Here is a 12,620-nt window from a genome sequence, read left to right as displayed (position 1 = left end):
CAAGCTGGCTTTACTCTCTGCCCAAAGGCTCGTTGCTGTCTAAAATGGACACAAGGCACCAAGGAAGCAGAGGGAAGGACACTGAAAGTAGCAAATGTGAGCAGAGTTGTAAGTGGGCATATATTTCGCAGCCCTTTCCCCCACGTGAGCCTTCTGCTTTCAATGCAGCCTCAGTGGCTGAACTGGGCAAAGGGAAGTCAGGTATTATTTTCAAAAAAACAACAAACAACCTGTGTTCAGTTTTCACAAGGGAGGGTTGAAAGGACTTTTTCTGAGTTTCTCTCATGCTATGTTACATATGGTTAATTGCTCTTAGGATGGAAGAGGATGTGCATGAGGGGCATTTGGCAGACCACTGGTCATTGCCAGTTGTATATTTCTGTCATAGACCTGATCGACATGAGAGCTACTTTAAGCATTGAGCTTGAAAGTACTCAGGAGGGAGATGTCATTTTATGTTCTAGTAAAACTGTCCCTTTAAAACATACTCTTTTCTACCTGTATTAAATGCTTCTCAATTAGAGCTTAATATCTGTTGGGCCCTCCAGGAACCCCCGGAATTTCCGTCAACAGGCCCAACGGAATAACTGAAACGAGCTAAAATTTAAACAGACTGGGTAACTGTCAGTTGTGGTTGAATGTTTTAATGCTGTGGTAAATTTGATAATTTTATGTGATAAATTCTTAGTATAGTGTATATTTTGTGTTATATATGTATTGACTTCGTACTGTACTCTGAGGTTCACTGCCCTGAGCCATCTGGGAGGGTGGTACATAGCAACAACAACTGTACACTCTTTCAACATGCCCTGGACTCCCATCCCCTGTTCCTTTGCCGAGTTGCTAGGGATTGTCGTCCCTGTCTCTCTCTCGCACACACACATACATACACACACCCATGTAAAACCAGCCATTGGTGCAGCTGCTTGAGATCAGGAGAGTGCTGTATTTGCATTAGCTAGGAGTGATAGCAGAGGTTTCTCCCTACCTACAATCAGGGCCACTGTTGTCACACGTGCCAGTATATAAATTTCACTCCTAAAAGATGTTTATTTTCAAATAGATGCATGCTCTAGTGCAGGGGTAGCCAACCTGTGGTCCTCCAGATGTCCATGGACTACAATTCCCATGAGCCCCTGCCAGCATTTGCCAGCATTTGCTACCCCTGCTCTAGTAAAAAGTCTAGCCAATGCAAGAAATCTGGTATTCTGCCCCAAGGGGGACACACAGGATGATAACTATTTGGTACAAATCAAGTAGGCACAACAGCCTAGTTGTGTAATTGGAAACACAGGGTTGGATCCAGTAGTAGAATGGAACTTTCCAGCTTTACCCCCTCAATTGCATACCACAAATCTCTAAGAAATAGCACTCTAGGGAAGGGTGTGTGTGTGTAGAGGACCCACAGGAATGACACGAGGGTGTCTACCATGGGAAGGGAGAATGTATGAAAATGGACAATTTAGTCTGGATCTAACCCACTTGCCCATTAGAACAGCCTGCTTCGTCCCGGATTTCATAGCATGATTCAAAATGTGCTGTTGCGATTCTTAAGGTGCATTTAAAAAGGTCGATCCATAAAATTACGACACTTAGACTGGTGACAGTTGGATCAAACTTTAGTACATTTCGTACCCCCACACTCCAATAAGAGAGAGAGAGATGTGCTTTCAGAAAGCAGGGATGTGCATTTGACCTTTCTTAATCCTGCCAACGAGGATGCAGAAAATTGAACATTTTTAGTTTTGATGACACTGTGCTGGCATGTATTTATACATCATTTGAAAAAAGAAACAAAGGTGGGATGTGATGATGTATATTATAAATTAAATAGGAGTCATTTCCCCCCCTACATATGCATCTGAAGAATCTGAGTTGCTGAATTGATCTGTACTCAGGGCTACAATTAGTTTTTCACATATATTCGTATCATGTTGTGTAGGATAATACATTTGATGATGCCTGTTTTTGAGATCTTTTTCCCTCCTGGAAATGGGAATCTTATCTTTTCTTATTCTATTGAGTCAAAACTGTTTTCAGGATGAAATGTCTATATAAGGAAGGAATGTTGAACTTTCTCATGTACATGTTTGTTGGTCACTGACATGTCCCATTTTCCTTTTTCCTTTGCAGTTTAAAAGAATGCTCAATAGGGAGCTAACCCACTTATCTGAAATGAGCCGATCGGGCAATCAGGTCTCTGAATATATATCCAACACATTTTTGGGTAAGCAGATGGCTTTGGAAACGAGTACTGCTTGTGCTTTTTCCTTGTGTTTTCTCTTCCAACGCCCACCATCAACATCCAGATGGAATGGTTCTAGCAATGCATATATTTCTGTGCTGTATAATAATGTTTTGTGCATATTCATCTAAATCATGGTTGGTTTAAATGCAGTACTTGCTTTTTGTTTGACAATATGAATTTTCCCCTTTACATTGAACTTTTTTGTTCCAGTGGACAGACCACCCCCCTCCCCCCAGTTATCTCTGCTTTTTACCACATGGACGTGTCGTGTGGTGACGCATAAGTATATGGGGCAATTCCAAAATCAACAGACCATCCTAGTTCATATATACATTTTATTTATTTTTATTTATTTTTAGGGCTTCTAGATACCCCTCTCCAAAATGGTCTTGGGGAGCTTACAACAGTGTTGCGGATAAAATTTCCATACAATAAATATCATTAAAATCTTTAAAAAATAATCAGTTTAAAATTGTTATCCAAACCCATGCACTGTCATTTGTTTCTTCTGCAGGGTCAAGTGTGTTTTGGTCTGTAAAACATATTGATATTAGAGTTGTGCACTTCACCCGCCAAAGCAGCTGTTCATGCCCGAAGCGGCCATGGCGGGGGGAGGGGCAGCGCTGGTGGCAAAACCTTGCCCAGAGCTAAGGTCAGGAGCAGGGACCCATATCTGCGCTCAGTGGCTGTGGGGGAGATGGGATTCCCCCCATGAGTCTCACAGGCCCCCATTTCTGCTTGTACATTTGTAAATCCAGCAAATATCACCAACGAAACTACAGGTCTCCACTGTTTTTTCGTGAAAAGGAAGCCAAGCATGTTAGTGCTATCCATGGGATGTCTCACTATTCAGGGAAGCTGGGACCAAGTTGCTGCTTTGAGCATGAATGGCCTCTTCAGCGGCTGAAGCGCACAACCCTAGTTGGTATAGTGTAGTGGCTAGAGTGCTGAACTAGGAGCGATACCCTCCATAGCCATGACGTTCCCTATGTGACCTTGAGTCTGACCTGCACTTAGCCTAACCTCATAGAGTCATTTGGGGGAACCTGAAGACTTAATATAAGAGTCCTGCTGGATCAGACCAGTAGTCCCTGTAGTCCAGCATCTTGTTTGACACAGCGGCCAATGAAGGCCAACAAACAGTGCAGGTTGGGGACCACTGCTAGAGAATACCTTTCCCACAGGAAACAGACTATTCTCCTGAAAATCAGGAAATGAAACAAAGATGACCTAGAACTGCAGAGCTCTTTAGGGAAGTTTTAATAAACTGAGACAGAGAGGCAACGTGTTATGATGTGCTGCTCACAGAATCAGACTGTTTGCAATTTTTCAGCTAATTCAGAGTATTTATTAGCTATGATCCCAGGCTGTCACACTTTTTCTGTATAAAACGTGCTAGAATGCAGCTTGCTCCATTGATAATAAAATCATAAAGCAAAATCTATTTTCCTTCTTCTGGATCCAGTTGAAATTACTCTCTGAATCCCAACCCTCTATATACTTTCTCATGCATTGGAAAACTGAATTTTAATGAGCCCTGGATTGGAAAACGGAATTTTAATGAGCTCTGGCAGGAAAGTTATCACCCTTGTTTAAGAAACTTTGAAAAAAGCTGGAATAGAATTGCCTGCGGAGATGACCTACTTAGAAGAATCTTCTCGATCCTTCTCACTGAAGAAACTGAAACTTCTCTATCAGTGTTTCCATATGGAGGGGGAGGAGAGAAAGAAACACATTGTGTTCTGATGTCCTCTTTTGCAAGCAGAAAGTCAAAGGCTTCACACTGGTGTCAAGTAACATAGAATATTATAGAATCAAGTAGTTTTAATAGTACTTAGAAGCTTATAAATGGGTGAAAAACCAAAAGGTTATGCAAGACTCTAGCCCCCCTGGTGCAAATTGAAGAGTGACATGAAAACATTTGTTTTCTGTACTCACTCAACTTGTTGCTGATGCAGCTAACTAAATAACATATCCATAAACAAATATCTTTAAAAAAAACAATTAAAACACCAGTGCTACAGTAAACAAGACTGGTTAACAATGCAGCAGATGAGAATAAACACCAAAACAGCTGCAGAGTGAGGAAGCAAAATTGTGTCATTATAAAAGTCAAAAGACCTTGGCAAGAAAGCATGCACTTACCTCATGGCAAACATTTGACTGGCACAGAGGAAGTAGATACTCCTAGGCAGGACATTTCAAAACTAACGTGTTACAGCCAAAACGTCCCTGCCACTCATAGCCACCCCTATGAAAGGCAGCAAGGCCTTGAAAGAAGGCCTCATTATGGGCAGGTATATGTGGAAGTAGAGCCTCTTGTGGAGCAGAGTGGTAAGGCAGCCGTCTGAAAGCTTTGCCCATGAGGTTGGGAGTTCAATCCCAGCAGCCAGCTCAAGGTTGACTCAGCCTTCCATCCTTCCGAGGTCGGTAAAATGAGTACCCAGCTTGCTTGCTGGAGGGTAAACGGTAATGACTGGGGAAGGCACTGGCAAACCACCCCGTATTGAGTCTGCCATGAAAAACGCTAGAGTGCGTCACCCCAACGGTCAGACATGACCCGGTACTTGCACAGGGGATACCTTTACCTTTATATGTGGAAGGAGGCATCCTTCAGGTATTCATGGCCTGGCTTTCCCCATTTGCTGACAAAAAAAATGTCCATGTATCTCATAGAGCCTAATGAACGTTGCCTCTCTGTCTCAGTTTATTAAAACGTCCCTAAAGAGCTCAGCAGTTATAGGTCATCTTTGTTTCATTTCCTGATTTTCAGGAGAATAGTCTGTTTCCTGTGGGAAAGGTATTCTATAGCAGTGGTCCCCAACCCCTGGTCCGGGGACTGGTGCCAGTTCGTGGATCAGTCGGTACTGGGCCGCGCCTCCTCCCCGGCTGCTGCCTTGGGGGCTGCCCTGCCACTCTGCCGCCGGCTCACCTTTGGTGCTCTCCAGCGGCCACCATGGCTGGGGCTCCCCCTCGGCATGGCACTGCACAGCTGCTGCTGGCAGCGCCCCCCAGCCGGCGGTGGGCAGTCAGGGGCACCGGCGGGAAAGCAAGCGGAGCAGGGGCTCTGGCGGCAGCGGTGACGTCTCTTGGCAAAAGACTACCCCACCCCACCCCTGGGCCTCAGTAATATTGTCAAGCATTGACCGGTTCTCGGTGATAAAAAGGTTGGAGACCACTGTTCTATAGGATCCAGGAAATAGATGCATAATCCTCGCTAAAACAGTATTTTTTTTTGGGGGGGGGGTGATTTTTCTGCTTGCAGTAATGCGCTCAGCATTGATAACGTTAACTGTTCACTTGGAACAAAACCTTAGGGAATCCCATGGAATTCCCTGGCATATCTAAAATTTTCTGGACAGACACTTCCTTTCACTTGAGTTCATCTGACAACTTGGCTTATAATCTTCCCATTTGATGCTCCTAAATTTTGTGCATATGACTGAATCCATAAACATCAAGGCATGCACATGAGCCTTTATTCTCCTGCCTCTACTGGTTTGCGGCCAGTCAAGTGCTGTTCCTTTCTCCTAGTTGTATTTAATTGGTGAACAGAGGGAAGGGGGTAGGAAGGGGGTCAAATGCCTCAGGCTGATGCTTGGTGACATTTTCTCTTGTTTGCAGTGATCTGATCAGAATTCACTGCTGTTTCCAGTAAGTACTAGCCCCTTCTAAAGGTTTAAAAAGAAAACACACCAGGAAATAGAAGAAGCGAAATAAAGCTGTGGTCTAGTTACAGTTCTATTCTTTTTCACTAAAGAGGGCCATTAACCGGAACCTATAAATGTTTAGTTTTCTTGGATGTTCTAGACTCACACCATAATTCCTGATTTTGCTTTTGTTTGTATGGGGGTGGGTTGAAGCAAAACACAGGGTTTCAATGTAGGGTAAGAGTTAACCCTTAAAATCACTTGATTTTGCATTTTTGAAGGGCACGAGATCATGCATCACTGCATCTGCTGTATCCGACTTGAACGCCTGAAATGAATTGTTTATCTGTGTAAAACTAATAGGTAAAAAGCCTGATCATTTCATGTGCCATATTTTTACTCTACAAATCAATGGTATAAGGATACCGAGGCAACTTCCACTACCGGGATCTTATTCAGATCTTTGCCCTGTCACTTCTATTTGTGGAAGCACCAGGAGTGGGCCTTGGATCGATGTATTTCCTTTTACCCATTGGTTTCTTTCACTACATCTAAACCTTAGTTCCAGTGCCCTAGTGGCTCTTTATTAAACATGAAAATCTCATGATGATGAGGGGAGGAGTATAGAAAAAGCAAGCTCATCTGAACTGCTGGTATGTGAGGAGAGTCATAGCGGAGCCCTGGTTAATCCAACATGCCACTTCAAAGCATGAAAAACACATCTTGCTAGCCTGAGTAGTGCACTGATCTTGTTTTACATGAAGAAAATTAGTTAATACCATAGGGAATCTGTGCTTGGATTGGAGCACTCCCCCCCCCCGGACTTTACATAAAGATGAAACCAGGTGTCAGCCTCTAATACCTCCAATTAAAAGGATCTCATATTAGGTATCAGGAAAGACTCCTGAGAACTTGGAGAGTCACTGTCAGTCAAAATAGAACAATATCCATCTAGCTGGATCAGTGGTCTGATTTTGACACAAACCAGCTTTATAATTTTGTGTTTTGTGTAGTATGTTGGGGACTTTTTTGTTGATATTTTTTTAAATCTATACTTTGTAAATGGATTCATTTTATGAAACTGAAAAGTCTGTGGTTAGATTTAGTGCTGATTTATTTTGTTTCATTCTGCGTGACAGTTCTAGTATTCACACAAAGATTTTCTCTTCCCCCCCCTCCCCAATTTGTTTTAAAAGACAAGCAGCATGAAGTGGAAATCCCATCCCCAACACAGAAAGAGAAAGAAAAGAAGAAACGGCCTATGTCTCAGATCAGTGGAGTGAAAAAACTCATGCACAGCTCCAGTTTAACCAATTCCAGCATCCCCAAATTCGGAGTTAAAACTGACCAAGAAGATACTCTAGCCAAGGTAAGAGCAGTGCTAATGTGTAACTGGCTATGCACATAGGACACATTAGTTGAGGAATAAAATAAGACAGGTATGTACTCAGGCTGTGTGTGGTCACCTGCTGCACCAGCTGGATCCTAACATCTGATAAGATTATATGTTCATTCACCAAAAGAAAAGTTTCTCCCCTTTGACTATCCCACAGTGCTGGGAGCAAACTTTAAAAGTGAAAAAGTTTGCAGAATCTCTAATGGTTTTCATGTCTCTATTACTGAAGATAATGACAGCAAAACGCTTCCTCCAATTCCTACAAAATACACTGCGCAGCTCTGCTCTCAAGCAGGACGCTGCCTCCCTTTTTAAAGTCTAGAAAAGTGTTTGCTGAGAAGTTAAAATATTTGTTGGTAGTGGTGATCCTGTGTTGTTGTTTCCCCATAATCACAAACTGAAAATCAAGTTCTAGATTCCATTTTCTGATGTTTGATTCCTTATTAGGAACTAGAAGATGTAAACAAATGGGGCGTTCAGGTGTTCAAAGTAGCTGAATTATCTGGGAACCGACCTTTGACAGTCATCATGTACACCATTTTTCAGGTAAGTTCAACAGCGAGCAGGTTTCCATTGTGATTTGTCCTCTAGCCCAGGGGTCTTCAACCCCCGGTCCGCAGCCCGGTACCGGGCCGTTAAGGCCATGGTACCGGGCCGCCAGCGGCCGCACCTGCCTTCCCCCCCTCCACAGTGAGGGGGGGAAGAGGCAGGCGAGGCCGCTGGCACGCCAGCGACGCAAACGCGCACTCGTGGAGCTGCCGCGCATGCGTGTTTGCGCCCCCTGCTGGCGAAAACGCGCACGTGCGGCTGTTCTGCGCATGCGCGGCAACTGCGTGTGCGCGTTTACGTGCAGCTGCTGTGGTTGGGCTGCCGGCTCTCTCCCACCCTCGGAGGCGGTCCCCGACTACAAGAAGGTTGGGGACCGCTACTCTAGCCGTTTCCCGTCTTGTAACCGCAGCTTTCTTTCCTTGTCTTCACTGCAGGAACGAGACTTGTTAAAAACATTCAAAATTCAACCAGACATGTTAATAACATATTTGATGACATTGGAGGATCATTACCATGCAGATGTGGCGTATCATAACAACATACATGCTGCAGATGTTGTGCAGTCCACACACGTGCTGTTGTCAACCCCAGCTTTGGAGGTAAATCCACAATGGAGCGAGGGAAACAGAGATGCAGATTTATAACATGAATTTCGCATTTCCAAGGACTTAAGCATTCATGCTTGTTTTATACTGTTCTGAAATGTTCCTGTGATATTGTATCTGTGTTTTAGAAAACCTGTTACCTTTAGCATCATTCTCTAGGGTATACTGGCTGTTTGCAAGAATCATCTTGTTTTTAACTGCAACAGCCCCCCGAAATTCTATCCATAAATTCTTCTCAACTTGACCCTATTGTATTTGCTCAATTATCTATAAAATAAGCACGTGATCATCAGTTTTACAGAAATCCCAAAATATTCATGTGGGGGATCTGTACTGGTTTTTTCTCAGATTCAGTGATTTAAATCTTGTGAATACTTTACCTACATGAACTTTGTTTTAAACATGGTTGATCCATGAACAGAAGCAAAATCATGTGCCCCCATTTTTTACGGGATGCCACCTGGGCAAGTATTAAGACAACAATAGCTGAGTGAGAGAATATTTGTTGATGGAATTCACAATGTAATTATATACAAAGCTTCTCCAGTGTACGGGTCATTGAATTGAAGGGGTTAAGCTTGAGTAACTCTGTATTGGACTGCCCAGGTGTCCCTGATTGTACATTTAGAAGTTAAATTAAGTAAGACTTATCTTCTTCACTTAGGAAGAGCATCTGCTGCTTAGTAAAAGTCAGTTAATGCCATGTTGCATTGCAATTTACATTATAAAAATTTATCTCAGTGGGGCTAAAGATCAAACAGAAGAGCAGCTGGGCCAAGAAATAAATGCTTTGGATGCTCCAGTGTGCCATTTGCCTGTACTGCAAACATAGATTCCGATGTTTAGAATTTGGCTCCACTTGGACCAGAATTTTTAAAACAGCTAATCTATAGATGAAATTAATGGAGTTGATAAACAAAAATTGTAAAAATTCCTGAATATCTAGCCAGTGGTGACTCAAGACATTTTATAAGCTTGGATTTAAATTGGTTCTTGTGAAAATGGATGACTCTAGACAGATTTTGTATTGCGTTTTGGGGCTTCTGCAGATCAGAACTCCAACGGGGAAGATTACTTCTAATTAAGAAGTTTCTTCTGTGTTTAGTAATGTCATTCCTTCTTCCTCCCCCAGGCGGTTTTCACAGACCTAGAGATTCTGGCTGCCCTTTTTGCCAGTGCAATACATGATGTCGATCATCCCGGCGTTTCAAACCAGTTTCTTATCAACACAAGTAAGTGTGCTTTATTTTGGTAACACTTGGCTACCTTTTCATTTGGCATTTTGAAAGCAGTGCGTGCAGGAAACAGACCTACAATTCTTTCTCCAGTCCCATGCCCTTAGAAAAATGGACTCAAGTGGAAGGAATGAGTTTCCTGTTCGGCTCCAATTGCTCCAGGTCTTTAAACTATCATACTGACACACATTTTATGAGCAGTAGGCCACAGCAGCCTTGCAGGGAAGTCTTTCCTGTGTCTCAGTATCCTGTTTTCCTCTCTGGCTTTTCCTCATAATTTTATCATTTATTTTCAAAAGATTATATTCCGCCTTTCTGCCCTAACAAAGACTGCCAAGGTGGGTAGCTATTTAAAACATGCAGGATAAAAATTGCATTCTAAAACTGTCAACATAACCCCCTCTTCCTCTCAAACCATATCTCATTAAAAATGAGAAGAATTAGTTTTTATACCCCACTTTTCACTACCTGAAGGAATCTCAAAGCGGTTTAAGTCGCCTTCCCTTTCTCTCCCTGCAGCAGACACCTTGACCGTTTATGCACTGGGAACTTCACTGCCCGAGCTCCCGTGCAGGAACACAAATCGGGGGCGGATGAGGTGCACCAGGCCAAATGCTCCCCCATGTGGATGCAGGAGGAGGTGGGGCAACCTGCCACGACTAAAACTCTACCCTACAGCCCGGCATGAAACATCCAGTGCATAAACGGTCCTTGTGAGGTCGGTGAGGCTGAGAGAGCTCTGAGAGAACTGCTCTGTGAGAACAGCTCTAACAGGACTGTGACTGGCCCAAGGCCAAGCATATGAAGGAGTGGGGAATCAAACCCGGCTTTCCAGATTAGAGACAACTGCTCTTAACCACTAGGCCACTCTTAACCACTACTGCTTTAAAAAGATTGGAAAACATAAAACATAAAACACATTTCAAACAATTAAAATACATACAAAACATTAACAGCTAGGAAGGAGGGATCATTAAGGGAAATGCCAAATGAAACAAAAGGGCTTCACTCACCAGAGAAAGAGATAGAATAATCTCCCTAGGGAGAGAGCTCCAGAACTTTGGAGCCATGACAGGTTGCCTGTCAGAAGGCAGGGACACCCAAAGATGATGGTTACTGTTGGGCAGGTTGATAAGATATTTGGCAGTCTTTTGGGGTATGTTGGACCCAAACCACTTGGGGCTTTAAAGGCCAAGAGCAGCTCCTTGAATTGTGCCCCAAAACAAATTAGAAGCCAGTGTGGGTGAGCCAAGTTTGGAGTGATATGGCCCCTACCACCTAATCCAGTCAACATCCTGGCTGCAATTGAGTTAAAATATTCCAAAGATTTATTTATTTATTTATTTATCATACTTCTATACCGCCCTCCCCGGAGGCTCAGGGCGGTTTACATTATAACAAGGAACCTTACATAAAACAGTCTGTAAAACATATACATCAATAACCAACAATTGCAACCAAACACAACACAGTATAACAGTAAACAGTTGTGATACAAACAGGTCCAGGGCTTGTTGATGGGATTCTGAGAGGGGTGGTTTATTGATTGAATTCTGAGGGGGGGTGGGGGGGGAGCAGGGGCCCTTGGTCGCTGTTGATTACGTCTGGTCTCGGCCAAATGCCTGATGGAGGAGCTCCTTCTTGCAGGCCCTGCGGAACTGTTTAAGCTCCGTCAGGGCCCTGATCTCTTCTGGGAGCTCGTTCCACCAGGTAGGGGCCAGAACAGAGAATGCTCTGGCCCTGGTCGAGACCAGACGGACTTCTTTAGGGCCAGGGATCCTTAGCTGATTTGAGGCAGTAGAGCGTAGAGCTCTTTTGGGGGCATAGGCGGGGAGGCGGTCCCTCAGGTACACTGGGCCCTGACCGCGTATGGCCTTGAAGGTAATTACCAGAACCTTTAGTCTGATCCGGAATTCAACTGGTAGCCATTGCAGCTGATGAAGAATAGGCCGGATATGGGACCTCCACGGTGTTGCCGTGAGGATCCTGGCTGCTGCATTTTGAACTAGTTGTAGTTTCCGGGTCAGGGCTAAGGGCAGGCCTGCGTAGAGCGAGTTACAAAAGTCTAGTCTAGAGGTGACCGTCGCATGGATCACTGTGGCTAGGTGTTCCGGGGCCAGGTAGGGCGCTAGTAGTTTGGCTTGGCGGAGATGGTAGAATGCCAGCCGCGCTACCTTTGTGATCTGGGCCTCCATTGTGAGGGAGGCGTCCAGAATCACGCCTAGGTTCCTGGCGGCATGAGCCGTGGAGAGCTGCACGCCATCCAGGGTAGGCAGGCGCGCTTCCTCGCAAGGGCCCTTCCTACCTAGCCACAGGACCTCCGTCTTTAAAGGATTGAGCTTCAGACGACTCTGCTTGAGCCATCTCGTCACTGCTTCCAGGCAGCTGGCTAATGCTTCTGGGGGAGAGTCAGGGCGGCCATCCATCAGGAGGAAGAGCTGGGTGTCATCTGCATATTGATGGCAACCCAGCCCGAACGTCCGTACCAGCTGTGCGAGAGGGCGCATGAAGATGTTGAATAGGATAGGAGAGAGGACCGCTCCTTGTGGGACTCCACAAGTAAGTTGCCGGCGGCCTGATGTTTTCTCTCCTATTGCAACCCTCTGTCCACGACCCTGGAGGAAGGAGATCAGCCATTGAAGGGCTGTCCCTTGTATTCCAGCATCGATGAGGCGGCGAGCTAGAAGCTCGTGATCGACTGTGTCGAACGCTGCTGAGAGGTCTAATAATATCAGCAGTGCCGACCCGCCTCGATCCAACTGGCGACGGAGGTCGTCCGTCAGGGCGATTAGCGCTGTCTCTACCCCATGGCCAGGCCGGAAGCCAGACTGAGATGGGTCTAGGACCGAAGCTTCTTCCAGGTATTCTGTCAGTTGGTTTGCGACTGCCCTTTCTATCATCTTGCCCAGAAACGCTAAGTGCGAAACGGGCCTGTAG

At 44.7% G+C, this 12,620-nt stretch overlaps 1 protein-coding gene across 20 annotated transcripts in view; it reads left to right on the top strand.

Moving 5' to 3' along the window:
- PDE4D (phosphodiesterase 4D) overlaps positions 1 to 12,620 on the top strand; it is a 709,981-nt gene that overhangs the window by 684,816 nt on the left and 12,545 nt on the right. For 19 of the 20 annotated variants that reach the window (XM_077347177.1, XM_077347175.1, XM_077347176.1 and 16 more), the window contains 5 exons: positions 2,134 to 2,227; positions 7,095 to 7,267; positions 7,742 to 7,840; positions 8,278 to 8,442; positions 9,581 to 9,680. In XM_077347177.1, the coding sequence (XP_077203292.1) occupies positions 2,134 to 2,227; positions 7,095 to 7,267; positions 7,742 to 7,840; positions 8,278 to 8,442; positions 9,581 to 9,680 (631 nt within the window). Of the gene's footprint in view, positions 1 to 27; positions 97 to 2,133; positions 2,228 to 7,094; positions 7,268 to 7,741; positions 7,841 to 8,277; positions 8,443 to 9,580; positions 9,681 to 12,620 lie in introns of all 20 variants that reach the window. The other variant, XM_077347189.1, reaches the window with a different exon arrangement.

This window comes from Paroedura picta, chromosome 7, assembly GCF_049243985.1.
Source record: "Paroedura picta isolate Pp20150507F chromosome 7, Ppicta_v3.0, whole genome shotgun sequence".
Taxonomy (NCBI): Eukaryota; Metazoa; Chordata; class Lepidosauria; order Squamata; family Gekkonidae; genus Paroedura; species Paroedura picta.
Note: the sequence above shows the minus strand (reverse complement) of the source record. Positions and strands in the feature narration are given on the sequence as shown.